General features: G+C 36.1%; 1 protein-coding gene across 2 annotated transcripts; it reads right to left on the bottom strand.

Annotated features, from left to right (window-relative positions):
* Positions 1 to 54: 54 nt before the first annotated feature.
* On the bottom strand, positions 55 to 25521 carry LOC128239920 (uncharacterized). 2 transcript variants are annotated; one of them, XM_052956376.1, is made up of 20 exons: positions 25383 to 25521; positions 22246 to 22384; positions 20856 to 20979; positions 20356 to 20434; positions 19616 to 19727; positions 18459 to 18582; positions 17383 to 17459; positions 16707 to 16855; positions 15820 to 15955; positions 15377 to 15463; positions 13839 to 13944; positions 12073 to 12209; positions 11204 to 11330; positions 10743 to 10794; positions 7025 to 7072; positions 5616 to 5715; positions 3999 to 4160; positions 3588 to 3638; positions 3026 to 3115; positions 55 to 1928 (listed from the first exon to the last, which is right to left on the bottom strand). In XM_052956376.1, exons 1-20 carry the CDS (start codon positions 25488 to 25490, stop codon positions 1861 to 1863), a joined length of 2076 nt encoding a protein of 691 aa, XP_052812336.1. In that variant the 5' UTR covers positions 25491 to 25521; the 3' UTR covers positions 55 to 1860. The 2 variants fall into 2 exon arrangements, with proteins under 2 accessions (XP_052812336.1, XP_052812341.1); XM_052956381.1 differs by lacking the exons at positions 22246 to 22384; positions 25383 to 25521 and having other exon boundaries at positions 20893 to 20979.
* Between the last annotated feature and the right edge of the window lie 36 nt (positions 25522 to 25557).

Below are 25557 nucleotides of genomic sequence, written 5' to 3'. Positions count from 1 at the left end.
GCAATAATTTTGATTCCATGCAAACGTCATCTATGTTTTGCCAGAACGATCATATTATCTTTTGTATATTTTATTGCATAAAAAATCACAACATGAAGCATGAGTCAGTCTCTTCCAAATACATTTGTCAGGTGCAAACATGAGTCTGTCACAAAATGTACATCTAAGTGGGTCCCCTGCCATTTGTCAGGTACAAAACATGAGGCTGTCACAGAATATACATCTAAGTGGGTCCCCTGCCATTTGTCAGGTACAAACATGTGTCTGTCACAGAATGTACATTTAAGTGGGTCCCCTACCATTTGTCAGGTACAAACATGTGTCTGTCACAGAATGTACATCTAAGTGGGTCCCCTGTCATTTGTCAAATACAAAACACGAGGCTGTCACAGAATATACATCTAAGTGGGTTCCCTGCCATTTGTCAAGTACAAAACACGAGTCTGTCACAGAATATACATCTAAGTGGGTCCCCTGCAATTTGTCAGGTACAAAATATGAGGCTGTCACAGAATGTACATCTAAGTGGGTCCCCTGTCATTTGTCCAATACAAAACACGAGGCTGTCACAGAATATACATCTAAGTGGGTTCCCTGCCATTTGTCAGGTACAAAACATGAGGCTGTCACAGAATATACATCTAAGTGGGTCCCCTGCCATTTGTCAGGTACAAAACATGAGGCTGTCACAGAATGTACATCTGGGAGGGTCCCCAACCATTTGTCAGGTACAAAATATGAGGCTGTCACAGAATGTACATCTAAGAGGGTCCCCAACCATTTGTCAGGTACAAAACATGAGACTGTCACAGAATATACATCTAGGAGGGTCCCCAACCATTTGTCAGGTACAAAACATGAGACTGTCACAGAATGTACATCTAAGAGGGTCCCCAACCATTTGTCAGGTACAAAACATGAGGCTGTCAAAGAATGTACATCTAAGTGGGTCTCCAACCATTTGTCAAGTACAAAACATGAGGCTGTCAAAGAATGTACATCTAAGTGGGTCCCCAACCATTTGTCAGGTACAAAACATGAGACTGTCACAGAATATACATCTAAGTGGGTCCCCTGCCATTTGTCAGGTACAAAACATGAGGCTGTCACAGAATATACATCTAAGTGGGTCCCCAACCATTTGTCAAGTACAAAACATGAGACTGTCACAGAATATACATCTAAGTGGGTCCCCAACCATTTGTCAGGTACAAAACATGAGACTGTCACAGAATAACATCTAAGAGGGCCCCACGCCATTTGTCAGGTACAAAACATGAGACTGTCACAGAATATACATCTAAGAGGGTACCCAACCATTTGTCAAGTACAAAACACGAGGCTGTCACAGAATATACATCTAAGTGGGTCCCCAACCATTTGTCAGGTACAAAACATGAGACTGTCACAGAATAACATCTAAGAGGGCCCCACGCCATTTGTCAGGTACAAGACATGAGACTGTCACAGAATTACATCTAAGAGGGCCCCCTACCATTTGTCAAGTACAAAACATGAGACTGTCACAGAATATACATCTAAGATGGTCCCCAACCATTTGTCAGGTACAAAACATGAGACTGTCACAGAATGTACATCTAAGAGGGTCCCCAACCATTTGTCAGGTACAAAACATGAGACTGTCACAGAATATACATCTAAGAGGGTTCCCAACCATTTGTCAGGTACAAAACATGAGACTGTCACAGAATATACATCTAAGAGGGTCCCCAACCATTTGTCAGGTACAAACTAGAGACTGTCACAGAATGTACATCTAAGAGGGTCCCCAACCATTTGTCAGGTACAAAACATGAGGCTGTCACAGAATGTACATCTAAGAGGGTCCCCAACCATTTGTCAGGTACAAAACATGAGGCTTTCACAGAATGTACATCTAAGAGGGTCCCCGGCCAGCCATTGGACATCTGAAATAGAGTTTAGAAATATTTAATATAGAATTCTTTTTGGTCCAAACAGAATCTATACATCATTTCCATGGAATAATTTCTGATCCAAAATGATTGTATATGAGGTTTTAGCTTGGTGCCCCATGTCCTCGAGTGATCGCAGTTTTACTGTTGAATGAAATAGAAGGCCATACGTTATACAAGGTCATAGAAGGGACTAGAATTTCATATAAAGTCATAATAATATGATAAAGCTTCAAACAAGTATGCAGGCAGATGCGAACACTAGTATATGTTTTTCTTTGTCAAGGTACATGACTCAACAATAATTTTAGCTGGAGTACCCGGAGTAAAGCCACAACTAATATGTATACCAAGTTTTAGGAGAATACAAGGTATCTTTAAACAATTTTGAGTTATGGTCAAAGGTTTTAAAGACCTTGCCCAACTTAGATGAAAACCACAACAGATCCTCAAAAACAGACAATTTTTACCATACATGGCTTAAAAAAACATTTGGTGTTCAATTTTCTAAATCACATCAGATTATAACCTTCATTTCCAGTCAATGAAATCGCCTATCAGTCTCCAAAAAGTATGAAGCTTTAGTTTTACATCCAAACAGAGTGAGACAGGTTCCCAGTCTTCAGTAACATTATAAGTCAGTAAGAACATATTGTGTAAAATCTTAACAGACTAAGAAGGGCTTGCTCGTTCCACCCCTCTGAATCATTTTAAATATTTCACACAATATGTTCTAAGTATTACATTATAAGCCTAATTAACATTTTCATAATTATTACGACATTAATCCATCTGTATTTTTAAGCTTACTGAATCATAATCTTGTAGAGCACTTGACACTTGGTGAATCCGATTTAGGATTTCAAATGGATTAATCAAATAGAACTTTAATTAATAATCCTCATTAAATATTGGTAAATAACTAATTTTTATGAAATCTTTAACCCACTGATCCCAATTTGATCATCACCATACACCACAGTGACTTGAATGAATAAAAGTTTATTCATAAAACAACAGTTAACATCTTAAGGTGTTTACACACTGTTGATCAAAGTTAACTGTCCACTAGAGGGATAAATAACCCCTACCTGCACTTTCAGGTCGGCAATTGGACTTGCAGATGTTACACATCTTGTAGTCCAGGAATTCACAAGGCAGCAAAGTCTTGCTGCACATAACTGAAACAATCAATGAAACAGACCATTTTAAAGTTTACTGGAAAAAGACATAATGAAAGCCATTTGCCCTAAAAACTTGTTGCAAGAGACCACAACCTGGACAAAACAACCAACACACACATTCTCCAACCAACCAACCAACCCACACATTCTCCAACCAACCAACCCAAATTATGTTTGCATGGGTTTAAAAACCTCTATTTTTTGCAAATGAAAATACATAGACAATCATTCAAACCCAGATAATTGTTGACTTCAGAGAAATGGAAGTGCATAAGCACTATTATTTTAATCTTTGTACTTTGCTGTTTTCTGCCAAAGTTTGTCTTCACACCTACTTCATAACACAAATATCTTATTCAAAACTCCAAATGCAAACTTTCACTTCAGTGCTATTGCCAGCTTTTCTTTTGGAACGGTTTAACAATAGGAAAGACGATATACTATTTTAGCACAAGTATAAAATACTCACCATACACATGTCCATTGGGGCAGACCCAAGCCATATTCTCCAGTTTTAAATCTGAGTTGTGGTTAATGTATATACACAAAATATTTACTAATATAAGTTTTAAAACATAAGGACCGAACCACGTAAATTTGAAGGTCAGTTTGATTTGAAACTAGAATTTTTAAAGATTTGACCTAGAGACCTAGTTTTTCACCCAATGTGAACATTTAAAAGTAGTTGTGATTATATGAAGAAAGACATTCTGGTTCCAGACATAAAAAAATGTGACAGATGGATCCAAACAGAATGACGGATGAGGCCAAAACAATATCCACCACTCAAAACCTTCAATTCGGCAGGGGTGTATCAAAACAATAAATTAATACAGATTTAATTATATAAATTTGAACCCCTGACTAATACAAAGGATACTTGATGGACAAATACAACATTTGACGTCTTCTTGCGCAGCCGTATCTGTTTGTAACTGCTTGATTTTTTCTTCAATGTCTGGAAATGCCTGTTTTATTTGAGGATAATTCTGAATGTTGTCCTGTATGAATTCACACATAAGTTGCACAATATGGGAACCATCTGAAAAAAGATTAAAACAACATTATATACATATTTCTATGTAGTTATGTTCTGTGTGTTTTTTTTTTCAAGTATTATATTTACAAAATGGTGAGGTTGTTTCACAAACAGATCTCAATGAATAAGACAAACTTGAAAGTGAACATACACTTTAATAATGCTACCATATTTTGTGTAACTGGAAACTTAGTTTATTCCAATTTTAAATCAACTTAACACAGAACTATCAACATCTCAAACATTTGACACAAGTTTTGAAGAACTCCCCCTAAATTTCTTGAACAATCTTTAGTCTCACACCATATTTGTTTTTGAGACTGTTAAATGGATATATATATATTTAAGAGATAATCACTATGAACTATTTTTGATTGGTATCCGTATATAAGTTGTTATGGAGAATGAAACTAGAGCTATCACGGTAGTGCTGAAAACCATTAGATGGTGCCAGCACACAGAAATGGTTACCGTAAATGTCATGTTTTGGGATTAACCACATGAGCATGTGCATTATAAAACTCACAAACATCATGCCATTGTAATGTCAGCCTGAAGTAGTTCATCATTTACAAGTGAAGGGCCATCACTTTTGTCAGAACGAGTGAGATGTCACACAAATCACAGACAATCACATGCTGAGCTTATTCCTAACAAGTGTCATGAAAGTACATGTAGATGCAATAATTTTGGAGCTACATGCGACACAATACATTTCAGGGATGTAACGAGATGGGACTGGACGGATGCAACTTTATGAATAGCCAACAGATTATAAGTAATTTCCATGGCCGAGAGTGTGATATAGGTCATCTCCATCCGAGCGTAGGGTGTTTGTGGAAACGAGGTTTACCGAGTTTCTGCAGAGCACCTCGCACAAGGGTTGATATGAACCTATATTACACTCTCGGCCATGGTAGGTGCTTTTCCAGCCACCTCAGTTAAACAAAATTAAGTTAAAACTGTATTTTCGCTGGAACTCCTTAGTGCGTATTGAAAATAATTTGAGTATAGATATATGATAATTCGTAGTTGTCATGGATATGCGCCCAGTTATTCAGATTATGTTAATAGTCAAATCGTTCTTTAAATAGTTCTGAGGAGAGTGCAGCATTATTTCTTGAGTGCAGGCGTGAAAACATTTTTATGGTGTAATTTGAAGCAACAATTAATTAATTTTGATTTTAAATATTGCCACAAGACATGGTTTCCATGATGCAATAGACGACAGTCTTCAACAAGGGAGGTAATTGTGGCATGACAATAAAAAAGGAGTTCCATACGGGTACTTGTTTTATCTCTGCCTGTGGGCAAGAATTTCCAGCATGGCCAAATCTTTTGATCTACTTATCTGAGGTGGGAGAAATATCTATCTAGGGGTATAATAAGATGTTTAAAAAAGTTAGGCTTATCAAAACAGGATAGTCTGAGAATGGGGCAAAATATATAAATGGTTACCTGCTTGAGTTTGAGGCTGTGTTGTTTTCCATGTTAAGTAGTTATCCAGTGACAAACACAGGTTAATTATGACCACCTGGGTAGTGAACTGCTTGAAAACCTGGCCAAGTAATAGAAATACATATAAAGTAATATATAATTGATATTCAATCAATTGAGTTGAGTTTCAATCAGTAAAACAATGGGTCCTTACTTAGCACCTATATAAGGAAGGTTTTTATAGTTTCATTGTGATTGACAATTCTTTTATCTGAATTCTTCAACACATAAACATTATTATTTTCTATGGTTTGCTAAATATTTATTACCAAAAAATGGGTAAATGAATACAGTCAATCATTTCAAAATGTTTCTTTGAAAAAACTGATACATCAAATATTGAAATTTGAGAAATTCAGTAACAAAAATATATTTCATAATTTTAGGATGCTACAAAGACAGTTGTACTCTTTCTTTGACACCTTTTCAGGATTTCAGCATGAACGGTACCAAAAAAAACAACATTCAATAAGTCAATTCTATATTTTACCTTATTAAAGCATTATTGATATAACGCAACCTCTTGAAATGCGTTTTATTAAATTTATTCAAAGTAATAATTCTAGCCAGTTAGCTGTTCATTAAGGATGTATTAAATATCAGTGTCTTGCGAATGTTAAAACTATGTGATTCCAGGAATAAACTTGTTGGAGTCTCTAGGGTCCCTGATACAGTGTAATCAACAGCGATGGCAAAGTGACAATGACTTTTTGAGGTGTAACACTGACATACAATCATCATAAACAAGAGCTGTCATGCGCTCGACTATTCCGCCGCTTTTTGGGGTATGGTTTGAAAAGTTTTGGCGAAACATGCATGGATCACTGTTAGATTAGATTTCAATGCAATACATGATGTGCTGAGATATTTACATAAATTGAATTGGAAAATATTTGAGGTGGTACACAAACTTTAATGTAAATTCTAAGTCGAAAAAGGGGCATAACTCTGTCAAAATGCTCGATACAGTGACCTCCTCCTGTGTACAGGTTAGGGGCATGATGGTGAACAAGCGTGTGAAGTTTCAAAGCCAGATGTCAGTGGACTTTGAAAATGTTTGAGGTGGTACGCAAACTTTAACGTAAATTCTAGGTCGAATAGTCGAGCTAAAAAGTTGTAGTTCCACTAAAATTTTAAAGACCAAACAAAGATATAAAATAGTTAAACATCATTGTATAGGTAAACATCATCATAAAGATAAACATCGGTGTATTATGTAAGGTATATTCAAAATTTATTCCAGACTCAAATATCTGACAGAAATTTGAGCATTGGAAATAATATGATCTTAAAACGAGTTATAACAAATACAAATCTATTACTACCAGTGTGTACACGCCTTGGTAAATTTCATCACTACCAGTACTTACCTCGTCCTGCTTTTGTTCCTCATCTAGGCTCATTTGTGTTGGAAATATCTGAAATATACACAACAAAATACTTAAATAGACAGAAATGATAATAAAAAAATGTTATAAAGTTTAAAGAATACATATGAAAAAGGTTTGGGGTCCAATTTGTTTTTTTAAACAAACAAATAATAAAACAAGAGCCGTCGTAAGACAGCGCGCTCGACTAAGCCACTTTGACTTGGAAGTGAATACAATAACGATGTAATATTACCAAGTTTGGTCTCTTTATGTCAAACCTAACTAAAATTATTCGATACATAAGGTGACTTTGACGCTGCCCTCCCACCAGCCTGCCCGAACAATGACGCAAGTCATTCAAATAACTTGATTTCCCATTATGAAAATGTGGTTAAGAATATACAAAAATGCCTTTCAAAAGAAATAAAAAAAATAATAAAAAATTCAAGGGCCATAATTTGTATTTAGGGTAAAATGGAGTTATGTTTCTTGTTGTAAGATGGTCGTATAAAATTTTGAATTTTATTAAGTGCATTGAATGAATGGTATAGAAGTTTTTTTTATTAAAATTCAAACTTGCCCTTAACTTTTACTTGCCTAAAACTTTAACCTCAGTCAATCAGGGGCAATAACTTGTATTAAGGATATGGAGTTATGTAACCTCATTGGGTAACGGTCCTGATCAATTGTGTGAAGTATTAAGTCAACTGAATGAAGGGTATAGAAGTAATTAACAAGAGATGTTTGTCAAACATTATGCCCCCCCTGAGCGCCATGTTGTCAGGATTATATGGACAATTGAATGAAATATGCATAGACCAAAATGACAGCTGATTTGTCGCTAACATTGTATGCCGTTGAGGCAGTTTTAAGATTATGACCATTCAAAGTTTGAGGATAGAGTGTGTTATGACCATGACCTTTGACCTCAAAATCCATAGTAGTCATCAGCTGGTCACCAAAAATCTAAATGTTAAGTTTGAGGGCCATGGGTGCAGGCATTGACAAGTTATCACACAGACAAGCATTTTTCGTTCAAGGTCACTGTAACCTTGACTTTTGATCCAATGACCCCTTAAATCGTAAGGGGTCATCTACAGGTCAGACACAACTCCGAGTCAAGTTTGAGGGCCATGGGTGCAGGCATTGTCCAATTATCACTTGAAACATTTTCGCATTCAAGGTCACTGTGAACCTGACCTTTGACCCAATGACTCCTAAAATCAATAAGGGTCATCTCCTGGTCAGGCCCAACTTACATGTCAAGTTTGATGATTATAGATTCAGGCCTTGTTGAGATATCACTGGGAGAAGATTTGTTAACTTTTTTGCGTTAAAGGTTACTGTGACCTTGACCTTGGCCTGATGACCCCCAAAGTCAAGAGGGGTCATCTACTGGTCAGGCCCAACCTTCATGTCAAGTTTGATGACCATAGGTCCAGGAATTGTCAAATTTGCTTTCAAGGTCACTGTGACCTTGACCTCTGACCCGTTAAATCAATAGGGGTCATCTACTGGTCAGGCCCAACCTCCAAGTCAAGTTTGAGGGCCATGGGCGCAGGCATTGTTGAGTTATCACTCGGGCAACCTTTTATCGTTCAAAGTCACGGTTACCTTGACCTTTGGCCCAATGACCCCTAAAATCAATAGGGGCCATCTACTGGTCAGGCCCGACCTCCAATTCAAGTTTGATGGCCGTGGGTGCAGGTATTGTCGAGTTATCACTCAGACAACCTTTTACCATTCAAGGTCACTGTGAACTTGACCTTTGGCCCGATGACCCCCAAAAACAATTGGGGTCATCTACTGGTCAGGCCCAACCTCCAAGTCAAGTTTGAGGGCCATAGGTGCAGGCATTGTCGAGTAATGACACAGACAACCTTTTACCATTCAAGGTCACTGTGACCTTGACCTTTGGCCCGATGACCCCCAAAAACAATTGGGGTCATCTACTGGTCTGGCCCAACCTCCAAGTCAAGTTTGAGGGCCATGGGTGTAGGCATTGTCGAGTTATCACATGGACAACCTTTTACCATTCAAGGTCACTGTGACCGTCAATTGACCTTTGGCCCGATGACCCCCAAAAACAATAGGGTTCATCTACTGGTCAGGCCCAACCTCCAAGTCAAGTATGAGGGCCATGGGTGGAGGCATTGTTGAGTTATCACTCAGACAACCTTTTACCATTCAATGTCACTATGACCTTGATCTTTGACCCGATGAGCCCCAAAAACAATAGGGGTCAGCTACTGGTCAGGCCCAACCCCCAAGTCAAGAATGAGGGCCAAGGGTGCAGGCATTGTTGAGTTATCACTCAGACATCCTTTTACCATTCAAGGTCACTGTGACCTTGACTTTTGGCCCGATGACCCCCAAAAACAATAGGGGTCATCTAATGGTCAGGCCCAACTTCCATATCAAGTTTGATGACCATAGGTCTAGGCATTGTTGAGTTATCACTCGGACAAGCTTTAAAATTATTTTACCATTAAAGGTCACTGTGACCTTGACCTTTGACCTGATGAGCCCTAAAATCAATAGGGGTCATCTACTGGTCAGGCCCAACCTTCATGTCAAGTTTGATAACCATACGTCCAGGAATTGTTGAGTTATCACTCGGACATGCTTTGGTCTACCGACGGACCGACCGACCGACATGCCTGAGCAAAGCAATATACCCCTCTTCTTCGAAGGGGGGCATAATAAATATCCCAACCTGCCCTAAAACTTTAACCTTAGTTCCATAGTCAATCAGGGGCCATAATTTGTATAAAAGATAATATGGATTTATCTAACCTCATTATGTGATGGCTCTGAACAACTGTGTGAAGTATTAAGTCAATTGTTTGAATGGTATTGGAGTTTTAAGTGAAAATCCCAACTTGCCCTAAAACTTTAACCTGCCCTAAAACTTTAACCTAAGTCAATCAGGGGCCATAACTTGTATTAAGGATAATATGGGGTTATGTAACCTCATTGTGTGATGGTCCTGAACAACTGTGTGAAGTATTAAGTCAATTAAACAAAGGGTATAGAAGTTATTAATAAATATCCCAACCTGCCCTAAAACTTTAAAATTGGTTCCATAGTCAATCATGGGCCATAATCTGTGTAAAGAATAATATGGAGTTATCTAACCTCATCATGTGATGGCCCTGAACAACTGTGTGAAGTATTAAGTCAATTGAATGAAGGGTATTGGACTTATAAGTGAAAATCCCAACTTGCCCTAAAACTTTAACCGGACGCCGACGAATTTGAGTTTTACACACTCCAAACTTTGGAAAAAAAAGTAAGTATTGGGAATTAAAGCCTGAAATTCGGCCCCAAACTTGAAAGAAAAAGCACACTGGTATTATTTTGAACTAAACGCACTTGCTGTCTATAAACTAGGGTTCAGGAATCCCCGTCATTCGGTAAATTATATGTATTTGGTATTAGCTCATTTTTGTATCTTAATCTTGTGTTAAACCATATAATCACTTCTCGGCTGACACTTTTTCTCAAGGATTGAGATTCTGCTAAAGAAATGTAGCTCATTAACACAGGGCAGCTAAACCTTTTGGCTCATTTAAAAAGGGTTTTGAAACTTGATTGTCAAATCGAAATTGACAAACAAATTTAATGTTTTTGAATTTTTTTGACAATTTAATTTTTCAGGTGAATGAAAGCCCAGTTAACAATATCATCAACTTTATTATTTGGCGTATGTTCTTACCTGCCCTCTAAGTTTGTCAGACAGTTTATGTAGATGAACTGCAGCTGCATATCTGCAATAAAGCCACTTGTATTAATAATTTTTTATGACCTCAATCTCAAGGATTCTAACCTAATTGTCCAGTTAGTGCAGTGGTTAGGGCACTTGCTTCTCATCAAGCGACCCAGGTTCCATTCCCGTCCTGGGCGCATGTGAGTTTGGTTTGTGGTCACCAAGCTGTACAGGTAGGTTACTCCAGGTGGTGATTTGAAAGTACTGTATGTTTATGAAATAAGACCAAACCTTTTAAAGTTGAAAAACATGCTAGCAAATCACTAGAGTATAATTTGATGTAACCTTCTTAACTGTACACATCTTATAGTTTGTCAAAAGAACATTACTCACCGACCGCAACCACATTCTTGCTACAAACCTTTTTAGGTTAAGATACAAGCTAACAATTCACTAGGTGTATATGTTACCTTTTTAACTGTACACAGCTCAGTAATTTTTCAACTGACGAGCAATCCATACTGATGTCAACTGGATAGTTGGCTAAAACACTTCGTCGAAACAGCTCCAAAGAGTCAAGCAAGTTACCAAGTTTCTCTGAAAATATACAGGAACTATTTATTTTAAATGTTTGAATTTTACAACATCCTGAATTGAAACAATGAGCTGATTGCTCAGAACTTTGTTAAAGAAAACAAAGTCTTTTAATGTTAACTTTCAAATCTTCACTGCTCTGAAAGTTTAATGAATACACTTTAATGTGATCTGCAGTATTTCTAATAAGCTTTGAGACAGCTGTTTCAGCTATAATAGTTCTATTTGAATATATGTTACATTATCAACTATATGACGTTGAAAAGTTAACAACGATGTCGTTTATCACTTTATCTTTAACAAGGTTGTGAACAATCGGCTTAATATTTGGTTATATTGACAAAATCTTCAGGAGATTACATCTTTGTATAAGGCATGTTTGGATAAATGTAAGAAAATTTATAAACATTAAAAGTTCAGGGTACAGTCTCTTGAACAAGTATACCTAGTTTTATGTACATACTGATATCTTGTGTGAGATATGCATGAGTTCTGGCCAAGTTTTGCACAAATCCACCATCGAAAACATCAAGGCTATCACAGAACTTTAAGACAGCTTTACGTTGAAAAAAAAGATAAGCTTAGAAGTGCCAAGCATTTGAAAACTGGATCTGAAATTAAACACCCAAGAAGAGTGCTTAGCAAGCCTCATATCTTGCAGCCATTCATTCCCTGTGGATAAATTTTTCAATCATGACCGCATACACATGATGGATACATTTACTTGTAAGTTGTAATGATGTACCTGACGTGTCCTCCAGCTTACAATCAACAGACTGTTTTGGAGTAATTTCATGTGGAATATCTGCGAAACTCTGTACATGGAGGTTGGTCGCTTTCATTTTGAACTGTGCAGCGTGTATATCACTGCCAGCCTTGGGTCTGAAGCAAAAGAAAGTTATATCACAATGTGTCTTCTATATTTAGATAACACTTGACTGTAATTCTAATAAATGTTATCGGAATATTTGAGATTTTTACAAAAATGTTTAAACTGTGGGATGTGCTTGTCAGGGCATTAGTCTCCAAAGGATGATAAGATACTAACAATTCTAGTTCAACTCTTTCTTTAAAAAGAAAATAAGACAAGTTCAGATTAAACTTTTTTATTTCACCATAAACACAGATGCTCTCACATACATTGTTTTGTGAGCAACCTCTCCAACAAAAATATCCACAGAATTCTCTGCAATGTATCAGACTACTGCAAGTATCTTATTTACTCAATGCTTGGTTTACAATCACATACCCAGTGGTCAAAATTTACACAAGCCCGCAAGTCCTAGTAAAATGTCTTTCTGGCTTGCTCAAATTCTGAATTTTATATAGTAGGGCTTGTTCAAAAATCTGATGCCAAGCAATAGTAAAAGAATTCAGGCTTGTTAAGCCAAAAGTCTAATTTTGATGACTGCATACCTCAAGACATAAATTATCAATGCTTGGTTTACCATCAAATACCTTTTAAGACGTGAATTATCAATGCTTTGTTTACAATCACATACCTTAAGATGTGAATTATCAATGCTTGGTTTACAATCACATACCTTAAGACATGAATTATCAATGCTTGGTTTACAATCACATACCTTAAGACCTGAATTATCAATGCTTGGTTTACCATCACATACCTTAAGACATGAATTATCAAATGCTTGGTTTACAATCACATACCTTAAGACGTAAATTATCAATGCTTGGTTAACAATCACATACCTTAAGACATGAATTATCAATGCTTGGTTAACAATCACATACCTTAAGACATGAATTATCAATGCTTGGTTAACAATCACATACCTTAAGACATGAATTATCAATGCTTGGTTAACAATCACATACCTTAAGACATGAATTATCAATGCTTGGTTAACAATCACATACCTTAAGACGTGAATTATCAATGCTTGGCTTACAATCACATACCTTAAGACGTAAATTATCAATGCTTGGTTAACAATCACATACCTTAAGACATGAATTATCAATGCTTGGTTTACAATCACATACCTTAAGACATGAATTATCAATGCTTGGTTAACAATCACATACCTTAAGACATGAATTATCAATGCTTGGTTAACAATCACATACCTTAAGACATGAATTATCAATGCTTGGTTAACAATCACATACCTTAAGACATGAATTATCAATGCTTGGTTAACAATCACATACCTTAAGACATGAATTATCAATGCTTGGTTAACAATCACATACCTTAAGACATGAATTATCAATGCTTGGTTAACAATCACATACCTTAAGACGTGAATTATCAATGCTTGGTTTACAATCACATACCTTAAGACGTAAATTATCAATGCTTGGTTTACAATCACATACCTTATGACGTAAATCATCAATGCTTGGTTAACAATCACATACCTTAAGACATGAATTATCAATGCTTGGTTTACAATCACATACCTTAAGACATGAATTATCAATGCTTGGTTTACAATCACATACCTTAGAACCTACATTATCAATGCTTGGTTTAACATCACATACCTTAAGACATGAATTATCAATGCTTGGTTGACAGAATGGGCCACTCCTACACATATATATTCTCTTTTGCCTGCAACATTTGTGTCTACTGTTGAAATTGAGGCCTCTGAAAGTTAAAGAAAGGTTTTCAATCTTTTCTTTTTCAAAAATAATATGGTTTCTGTATAATTGTGGTTATGATATTGCAAAAAAATCTTTTGTAAAAACGCGATTCTTTTTATTTTCAAGAACATATACACTGAAAGAGAAAAGTGAATAATGTTCTATGATCTAGCACTGTATAACTTTGTTTTATAAATTACATGCACAATCATATCTGAATAAGAATTTCAACATTTATTAGAACTCCACACTTCAGTTACTTCCCTTTGCTATACTGTAGACACTGTTGTCATACATATCACATGTTGATGATCAATATCATGTGTCTGCCTTAAAAATCTTAAAATATATTTCTTATAAGAAAGATCTTTTAGATATAATTCACGCTATAATTTTAAAGATAACACAAAGTATGGCCATAAGATAAAAAAAAAAATCTTTTGTAACAAAAGGACCATAATGGCTCTAAATTGCTCACCTGAGTGAAACTATGAACGAGAAATGTCAAAAGTTGTTGTGATAAAGATCATCCAATCAACATTGATATTTGTTTTCAAAACTATACATATGGTCTTAATTTCATTTCTGCAGCTTCAAAAATTAGAAAGTAGGTTAAAGGTCAAAGTCAAGGTCATCCAAGCACAACATTGATATTTGTTTTCAAAATTGTACACATAGTCCAAATTTTATTGCTAATATTTCAAAAATAAGAAAGTAGGTCAAAATGTCATAGTCAAGGCCATCCAATCACAACATTGATATTTGTCTTCAAAATTTTACAGATGGTCCAAATTTCATTGCTGTAGCTTCAAAAATTAGAAAGTAGGTCAAAAGCAGTGGGAAAAGCTTGGACCCTAGGTGCATAATTTGAACAAACTTGATAGAGGGCCATTATATGATGCTACGTAAGAATATCTAAGGTCTTGGCCATGTGGTTTGAGAAAAAAAGATTGTCAAAGATTTCCCTACAGAACTCTAAAGGAAACTTGTGAAACTCAGAGCATTGCCAGTTTTGTCCCCAAGGGCATAATTTTAACAAACTTTGTGGAGAACAACTGTATGATGCTACATACAAAATATCAAGGGTACGGGCCAACAGTGTTCAGATAAGGTTTCTCTCATAAGTCTATAAGGATACTTATGACTTTCAAAACGGGGCCAGTTTTAAAATCAGGGTCACATTTTGAACAAACTAATAAAGGACTACTGTATAATGCTACTTACAAAATATCATTGGTCAGGCATTAAGGAGATTTGTTTGAAGCAATTGTTGATGGACATTGGATGCCAGAAGAAGGTGGGTGATGGGAAAAGCTCACCCTGAGCACTTCCTGCTCAGGCGAGCTAAAAATTGAATAGCTGATTTCTGGCATATTGTGCCAGAGATTTGCTATGCTCCTCAAGGAAGATCTCTGCATAGTTGATTGATTATTTACCTGATTTCTCCCAGTCCAGGGTGATTTTCTGTGACATTCTGTCCTGGGAAACTACTACAGCTGAACATTCATCCAGCACGTAGAACCCTGAAACATAAATATACTAAATTAACAATTTCACAATTTTTTGTTGGACTGATCAATATCATTGTCAGAGATCTTAATTCAGAAATGATATAACTATTACATAAGTTTTTAAGTATTTTTATTAAATTAATATTGTTAAACAGACACTGCTTTTTCTACAGGTAAAAGCTATACCAAGCATACATAATTTCGGAAAATGTCTGAAGACTACTACTATCTAACTAGAATTTAACAAGACCCCCAGGTTTCAACTCAGAAAATTTACCCAAGTTAATTAAATCATCAAATCAGCTTACGTAAAGCTGTCTCCACAATCAAGCAAAAAAATTTTTTTTAGCCAAAACTGTTTTTGTTACCTGTAGAAGGGAAGAGATTTTCCCCAAACACATGTGACTTGGACACCAGCTTCAACTGATGTGGGTCACAACCTGACTCCAAGATGAATACCAGCTGACAATGCTCCTTGGCTGCCAGCAGACACTGTCTGTTCATCTAGAAAACAAATCAAACATATTGTTGCAAAAGACCTTATTTCACACTTTGGTCAACTATAACACTCAACTGAAAATGGGGCAAAATTTGGCCCAAATTCACAATCCCAAAAAGTATATGTTTCAATGCGACAAAACAAGGTTTTCAATGAATGACATAAGAATTTCAGCCTTCATTGTGAGATTCAGTTTTAACTGTTTTTCTTTTTTTAGTGACATTGACCTTCAATGACCCCAGGGTCTTTTATCTTTAATTTCTAAACAACTAGCACAGATATTCAAGTGCAATCTTATTTTTTTAAAACCCGGGTGCTTAAAGGGGGCTTTGTTTTGTTTCTTCAGGGCGCTGAAGATTGTCTTTGACATCTTTATATCCTTCATTTTGCAGCACTGCCATCAGCATTAAAATATATACCAGTGACAATGATTTTAAATTATACTGTTGCATATTTTGTAAATGAGCATATCTGAGCCCACATGTATCACTCAGGTTTGAGACTTGACAGAATTGAAGCATTAGGGTAGGGCATATAATATAGTGGACGGGACATTTCCTGAGCCAGTTATCCTAAAAAACAAGTGATAACATGTCTAGCCTGTAGTACATTTTGATTTTATAGTAATGTTGCGTCAGCCACGGCTAAGTGGCCACTATCAGTATACAGTTTGAGAAAAGATGGGATATTTTGTGGCTGTGATTTATCTCCAAACTGTTTAAAAAGGTTAGCATACATGTATGTATTACACAATACCTGTTCATTGTAAATAAATGTCATGTCCGCCACAGCCAGTTGATCACTGTCAGTGTAGAGCTCTATCATGGTTGGGGCATTCTTGGGGTGTTTTACATCAAACTGAAGCAGATGGACTGGACCGTCGACATAGCCCACTGCCAGGTAGCCTGTTGGTAAACATCATGTTTAGCTAAAAATGTCACATTTCAGTTACCAAGTGATATGACCTTGCATATATGCCACATTCCTTTTATTTAAGTCATGGAAATAACTGTTTATTATCGGATGTCACATATACACCATACAGATAAACATATCAGAAAGCTATGTATGGCTTTGTACCAAAAATGTGAGTTTCAAATTGACAATTTCAAAGTACCGTAACTAGCTTTAGGCTGATAGATATTATGAACATTTAGTTTATGTTAGCATAGTGTCAAATGTCAGAGTATGTTTTGGAGAATTTTAGATTATTTTAAATTTAATGGAGCTTTTTCCTCTTTTGCTTTGCAAACTGAGAAACGTTTTATATTATAAAATTCCCTTTTTGCAATCTGAATCCATTAGCACACTGCAGTCATTGAAGATTTCTAACAAAAATAATTGCAAGAGATATTACTTCTTTAATCATCACCAATATAAAATTAAGATGATTTCATACAGATGCTTTATTCAAATTTGTCACAATACATACCTTGTTTTGACCACTTCAGAGATGACACTTTTCTCTCGCGGCCATCATGCATTCTGTATACAACACTGCAGTCGGACCTAAATGGTTTTGCAAAATCAAAATTTTAGAGTTTACCTAGGAAACTGTTGTTTTAAAACAACTGAAAACTTTGTAACAAGTGAATCATGAATATTGGGAAAATACTTTTTATTGCATTGGATAATTATTAACCCACAAATGAGTATTGCCCTTTGAATACCACAATGATTCAAATCAAGATGTTCAATATGTTAAATGTATGTGTCTTGCGATTAAAACACTGTAAATACAGTTTTGTTGAACAATGCCTTGATAATAGTTTCAAGAAGATATTTAAACAAATTTTACATTCAAAGACCATAACCATAAGTCTACACATACCATTAAAATATGTAGAGATGGAAGACTTTTACATGAGCCAGAATGTAACACCATGTACACAATACAAGGGCCTTTTTTGTACTTTATGAAGATTACCCATAACATTCAAACTGGAAGTGTGTGCGTGCAGATGTCAGAAATTGCAGAAAAGAGTAAAAAAATACAGCAAGCTTAAAAAATAAAAGTAAGGATATAGTGATCAATAAATCAACTTTTGCTATTTATAAGCTCTCTGCAAGAAGGAAGTCTCTAACTTTGTCGTTTTGGGGCCAAATTCATTTGAAACTTTCAAATTGAAAAAAACACCTTATGGCATTGTGAGTAAATCCATACCATTGCTATAAAATCAGCTGAACACTTCAAACACATAAAGCAACACACTCCTCTGCCAAATGTCAAATGCATTTTGATATTTCAAAATGACACCTCAATTTTGTTTTCCACAGTGAGCTATACATTTACTGTTCTATCACATGACTTCTGGATAAAATATGTTCATGTATTTAACAGTCATCAAAATTAAACTTGATTAACAAGTCAGAATTCACACACTAGTGCTTTTTAACAATTTTAACAAGCAAAGTTATACAAAATCCAGAATTTGATCTGGCCTTGAAAGTGTGTAGAACTATAGGGCTTGTGCTAATTTCATTTCATCAACCAATGAAGTAACATACTCATCTGTACATGGCATCCTGACCCTCCATACAATCACGCCCCCTATCCTGTTCCCCACTGCCAGCAGTGAGAAGGTTTGGCCGCTGTCTGGGTCTTGTACAGTCTCTCTATACCAGTTCATAGCTACAACAGTTAAGAATGCAATAATCAGCTGGAACAAGGCTTATCCTAAAGGGTAGTCCCTCAATACCAGTTCATAGCTACAACAGTTAACAATGCAATAATCTGCAGGAACAAGGCTTATCATAAAGGGTAGTCCCTCTATACCAGTTCATAGCTACAACAGTTAACAATGCAATAATCTGCAGGAACAAGGCTTATCATAAAGGGTAGTCCCTCAATACCAGTTCATAGCTACAACAGTTAACAATGCAATAATCTGCAGGAACAAGGCTTATCATAAAGGGTAGTCCCGCTATACCAGTTCATAGCTACAACAGTTAACAATGCAATAATCAGCTGGAACAAGGCTTATCATAAAGGGTAGTCCCTCTATACCAGTTCATAGTTACAACAGTTAACAATGCAATAATCACCTGGAACAAGGCTTATCATAAAGGGTAGTCCCTCTATACCAGTTCATAGCTACAACAGTTAACAATGCAATAATCACCTGGAACAAGGCTTATCATAAAGGGTAGTCCCTCTATACCAGTTCATAGCTACAACAGGTAACAATGCAATAATCCAAAGGAACAAGGCTTGTCGAAGCACAGAAGCCAAACATTACCTTGAGGATAATTGTTTAAGTGTGAAATTGATTATGTTTCATCCTGTGAGTACCGAAAATCATATTTTCATGTTTTGTGATGAGATGAGATTTAATCAATATTTCACTGATACTTTTTTTTTTACTTTCTTATCCGGGATAAAATTGTCCTGGAATTTGAAAGACTGGCTGAAAACATTTTGGCAAGAAGTTTGGGGACCGATCTAGGTTCCCAATAATGCATAAGGTAGTAAAACAGGATTGTTATAAGCCCATTTGAGGGGCTCCCCTGGCTTAAAATTTGAAGAAAACTTGAGCGTTAATACTTACATAAATGAAGTCACAACCAAATTAAATAAAAACATTGGATCCGCGACAAATCACACTCCTGTGAATACTCAATCCTCAAACATTATATAAACTTCAACAAATTAACAATGCACTAACCTGATAATGTAAATGAGTAGCACCATTTCTTGAATGCATGGTAGTTTTCAGGCTTCATCAAGTTGTCCGGAGGTCGGGTGTCTCTGTACTCAATACTGGACAGCTCTACTATCTGAATAAATAAAGCAAGCTCACATTTGATTCAACAGATAATTAATAAAGAAATGAAATCAAAACTTTTTTCTAACAAGAGCACTGCCAATGTTTGTCTATTGTTTTTTATTTCTGTCAAAAAGGGGATATACATGTAACTAAACATTAATGAAAGCCAGAGTTATGGGCCTTGTTATACAAGTGATTATTGTCTTTGGCGACATGACTGCGAACCAAGTTCAAATTACTATCTTTTATGTTTGAATAAGTCAAGGTCAAGTTTTTGAACACACAGAAGACAACAACACCAAGGCAATGCTAATTCTTTGACTTTTTTCTTGATAAAAAGGCGACCTAATAAATGTATAAAGAGCACTTCCATATCTTGTGTGTTGTCATTTATTGGGTCAAAAGGGCATAATTAATTAAAAAAATTAGTGAAGCAGCTTTGCTATGTGAGCACATATTATTACTGGCATCATGTGTACTATGTTTCATCTTAAAAAGTTTTAAGTCCTAGCTAAATTTAAGTTTAGAAATTGCACTGAGAATGGCTATGACAATACCTGGATTTTTTGTTCTTTAAAACCAACACTGAGGCATGTTAAGAGAGGTCAAACATTGTTTGGTCTTATATATAGATTTACCTTTGTCCAGTTGAAAAAGGAATTCTCTTGGGTGAAAAGACAAAGCCGAAAGTCATGACTCACTGTAGCAAGAATGCACCTGGAATCAAGAAAATCCTGACATTTAAAAGTATTAAATGTATGTCAAAAAAGTTAAATTAGTAATATAGCTTCGTGTCAGTGAAATACATTTTTGGTCAGATACGTCAGAAACTTGATTTTGGCATTGAAATAAATTGTACACAACAATTGGAAACAAAAAGATGAATTATTATACTCTATAGTAAATAAAAAGATATTAAAATAGTTGTCATCAGCGTTGAAAATTTAGTCCAAAATGCCACTCATTGTATTTTAAATTTAGTCAAAATTCAAATTGACAAATTGCCAGCTGTCAATCACACAATCAGCCAATTACTATGTATTGAAAAAAATGGTGACAATTTAAGACAATCTATGCAGAAGATGAAATAGTAGCGTACCCTATTTTAAACAGGGTTAAAATAAGTGGATACATGTACCTTCCAAGTTTATCCCCACCATTAGTTGACCACTCACAGAGGGCATATCCTGTCCTTGGTTGAGTGTCTTGGTTAGCCTTGAATGGGTTCATTATCTTGTCAGCAATTAGCGTTGTGTAAACATCTGCAATGAAACATGTCAACATGCTAATTTAAATTGCCGTTAAACACCTCACTAATTGCATCTTCATGGAGATGAACAAAATGTACAAATTATCATATAATCGTGAGAACTGTTTTATTAAATCATTTAGAAGCAGGCTTCTCACTTAAATGTGATGCAAGTAATGTCAGAAAAAGTGAAATTTTCTGTGTGAGTCCAGGGATTGCCAAACTGGGAGTAACTTTTAAAGAGTGAAGCATATAATTACCTCCTTTCAAATATCTATTTTGTCCTACTAAAACAAACCTTTTAAACATTAAATTTACATTTATAGTTATGTCATTGAGCAGATAGTTGCATAATCTGATATGTACAAAACATACAATGACATATCCTGAAGAGGCCAGATAATCTAATTTAAATGTAATGACGATCTTGAATTCATGTAACAAATTGCACAAATTGCTATGTGCATATGTTGGGGATCAAACACATGACCTCTCACTCTACTGCGCCCCTATAAAAGCTACCTCCACAGAGAGACAGTATAAGTGCGGCTATTTACGTATAGAATACCCCGTTAAACTTTTCCTCCATTTTGAAATTGGTTCTTCATTTCGGAGACCAAGGTCAATTTGCAATGACCTTGAGGCTTAATGTGCATTGTGATTTATTTACATTGGGTGCCATATAACAGATTGCACAAATTGGTAAGCGCTTAGATCTGTAAGGAGTAACACCGCGTTGCTCTAAAAGCTTGCTCTATAGCGAGACCTTATTAGAGCCACTATATACATATCAAATACCCTGATACATTCTAACATAGACATATGATGTTTACTTATAATGTAAAGCTTGGCTTTTGGCAGACTGGGAATCGTTCCAACATTCACTGACACAGGTGTTACGTTTTCATCATCTGGGTGGGGGGAATCACAAGGGCAGGGTGAGATGTTATACCACATACCCCTATGGCACTGATGATTTGATATTCCATAGGCTGATAATGCATTTTTAGTCTGGAAAACTGTGTACAAAGAGCAGATAGTTGGTTCATGAAATGGCATGTTTTTTGCATGTCTGGTTCAAAATGGCATTACTGTCGGTAAAGGTGTACATTTTCTTAAAAATGGGGGCTGGGGAAATAGGAACGTGGCATAATAACGCACGCTGCCCCAGCAGGGGCATTAAATGTATTTCCACTGGATCGAAAATCAAATGTCTTACAACTAGACCACTGATAAGCAACTGTGATCTACAAACATAGACATAATAACACACACACACCTCTAGAAAGGTTCAGCATCAGTTGCTTATGGTGTTTGTCAGTGTACTTTGGAATGTCCCAGACATCAGGATTCACTGGAATGTCCGTCTGTACAAAAAACGGCTTGTTTGCACTGTTGTTAACTTTGCATTGAAGAATCTGCAAATGAGCAGTGTAAATAACTTATGTCATGGATTAAAATGGCAGAAAAGCAGTTCTGATTTTTTCATAACGGTGTTGTCTGTTTACATTTGTAATTCACTATTTCACATATAAATTTGGTTTATAGTCATTTTGTACCCTGACCATTTCGTACACTCCAATTTTTTGTCATTTTGTACCCTTTAGATAGTCCTTTCATACCCTTTGGATAGTCATTTCGTACCCTAATGAAAAACAGTAATGGAGTTAATAAAGACTGAATCCGTTAACATATGAAAAGAAAGAATCTGATACGAGTCTGAAGACTTCTCTTTTCATTAGTAGATTCTTAAATGAGGTGCTGATTGAGATGCGAAACAACTTTAATTTGATCATTCGGATGAGTTTAAAATAATCAAGACATGTGAAGTTTTTTGTGGTGTTACTGTATCTTGTTTAATTTTCCTTGATACTTTTGACATGACAATTTTATTTTTTAAAGTGACAATTACAACAAACAGCTATATCAATTAGTCTAAAATAATAGACATGTTATACGGGATTCTTCCAATCCCTAACGTCTAAACGGGAATGTGCAAAAAACGGGGGTGTTTTAAAAATATTGAAATTGTTTTAAGTGAAGTATTTTATGGTTGAAATTGATCATAACGAGTTATATTCATATTTTACCATGTAAGTGAAATGTTATTTTGCACTAAACAAGCATTTAGTGCATTAAAACAAGTTGTTTACCTTTCCAATGAAACGAAAGTTGACTGACACAGACAACAATTATGCGAAGGGGAACAACTCGATACAATCGTAATAGCTCGGCCTCCTCCGACAAAGCTTCGAGATAGACCTCGTTATACAATCGTAACAACTCGGCCATGGCCGAAATGTTCCGAGCGATTTAAAACTGTGCCCTAAAGCCTTGCAGGTGCCCTTCATGTATATATCGTTATGTTTTGACAGAATGAAATGAAAAAAAGCCGTCAAACTCATTATTATAAGTTGGATATTTATTTTTTTGTGTACGAAACTAATATAAAATAACATTATCTGGTAATATTTCTTGTTTTTATGATATTTTATAGACGCTATATGCTTTAACCCGGAATCCTGATCGGAACAACTACCCACTTTTGATACTAAACAGTTTGTACGTGAAGGATTTGCCATATCAAAAATCTAAAAAAAATCCGTCAACGTACAATTATTTGGACTACTATATCAATGAGCCAATGAATAATCAAAAAAGCACACTTTATATACATAACTAGAGATTGCTTTTTTGAAAAAGCGCATGTCTCCCCCATTGTGTGGTCGTAGGTGAGAAATAATCAATGATGGACGGTCACCTTCACCTTTGACCTACTGACCTGAAAATCAATACGGGTCATCTACTAGTCATGATCAACTGGCATACCAGGTATTAAGTTCCTGGGTGGAAGCATTCTTTAGTTATTGAGCGGAAACCATTTTTTACCTCACAGTATTGTGACCTTCATCTTTGACCTTCTGATCCCAAAATCAATAGGGGCCATCAACTAGTCATGACTAACTGGCATACCAAGTATGAAGTTCCTGGGTGTAAACGTTCTTGAGTTATTGAGCAGAAACCGGTTCTTCACCTCAAGGTCAGTGACCTTGACCTTTGACCAACTGATCGCAAAATCAACTAGACATCATGACCAACCTCACTTCAAAGTTTGGTGAACCTAGATCAAAGCATTCTCCTGATATTGCACGGAAATATTTTTTTACATTAGAGGTCACAGCGACGTTGACCTTTGACCTTGTGACCCCCCAAAATATAGGAGTTTTCTAAACCTCATGATCAACCTCCCTACCAAGTTTGGTGAACCTAGGTCAAACCATTCTCAAGATATTGAGCGGAAATGTTTTTTACATTGGGGGTCGCCGCGACCATGACCTTTGACCTAGTGACCCCAAAAACAATAGGGATCTTCTACACCTCATGACCAACCTCCCTACCAAGTTTGGTGAACCTAGGTCAAACCGTTCTCAAGATTTTGAGCGGAAATGTTTTTTACATTGGGGGTCGCCGCGACCTTGACCTTTGACCTAGTGACCCCAAAAACAATAGGGATCTTCTACACCTCATGACCAACCTCCCTACCAAGTTTGGTGAACCTAGGTCAAACCGTTCTCAAGATTTTGAGCAGAAATGTTTTTTATATTTGGGGTCGCCGCGACCTTGACCTTTGACCTAGTGACCCCAAAAACAATAGGGATCCTCTACACCTCACGACCAACCTCCCTACCAAGTTTGGTGATCCTAGGTCATGCGGTTTTCCAGTTATCGATCGGAAACGAAGTGTGACGTACGGACAGACTGACGGACTACCGGACTGACGGACAGGGCAAAAACAATATGTCTCCCCCAGAGAGGGGGAGACATAATTTAACATAAGCACAATGAAAAACAATAAAATGAGGGAAAAAAGTTCCAACACCAAATCACATGCAAGTCGTACATAAAAAACAACAGCGCATTGAAAAAGGTTATACAATAAACATAATTTAACATAATAATTAAACATAATTAATGTCTTACACTCAACACAAAATCACACTATTTTCAGTACACTCCCGCCAGATCCTTCAACAACTTTTCCAATATCCCAAGTACAACTGGAAAGATCTCTTTAGTTACAAAGTTAATTCTACTTTCATTGGTATATGGCTATTTTTTTTTTTAACTAATTTTGGATCAAATTAAAACACAAAAGTCATAATTACTAGGTTTATATATGTGTTAATACAATACATCAATATTCATCTACTCATTGTATTTCAGGACTAAAACCGAAATAAAATAACGGGTACGAAATGACGATCCATCGGGTATGAAATGCCGCAAAATCGGAGGGTACGAAATAATCAGGGTGCGAAATAATCAGGGTACGAAATAAATAGTTCTCATAAATTGACAATAAATGGCAGAAAATTGCAAATACGATAAGATACATTGAGCAGTAGTTTAGATTACCAAACTTTTTATTCCTTCGTCAGTGCATATTGCTATTCTGTTATCACACGACCAGGATATTGTCCGAATTGCTGATGCTTTCTCTGAAAATGAAACAATATCGGCCATGTTGTTGCCTCAGCCGAAAGGGATGTTGTAACGACAGTATTGATTGGCAATGAAAGTCGACGGACAA

This window comes from Mya arenaria, chromosome 1 (assembly GCF_026914265.1).
Source record: "Mya arenaria isolate MELC-2E11 chromosome 1, ASM2691426v1".
NCBI lineage: Eukaryota > Metazoa > Mollusca > Bivalvia > Myida > Myidae > Mya > Mya arenaria.
This window is presented reverse-complemented; position numbering and strand designations above follow the sequence as displayed.

Excerpts from the sequence above, each read along its gene's own strand:
- LOC128239920 (XM_052956376.1), bottom strand. The coding sequence starts at position 25,490 with ATGGCCGATATTGTTTCATTTTCAGAGAAAGCATCAGCAATTCGGACA. Across the intron at positions 15,464-15,819 it reads AAATCTCTTCCCTTCTACAG|GGTTCTACGTGCTGGATGAA; the intron begins GTAACAAAAACA and ends TTTATGTTTCAG. Across the intron at positions 3,639-3,998 it reads ATGTTGTATTTGTCCATCAA|ATTTAAAACTGGAGAATATG; the intron begins GTATCCTTTGTA and ends ACCACAACTCAG.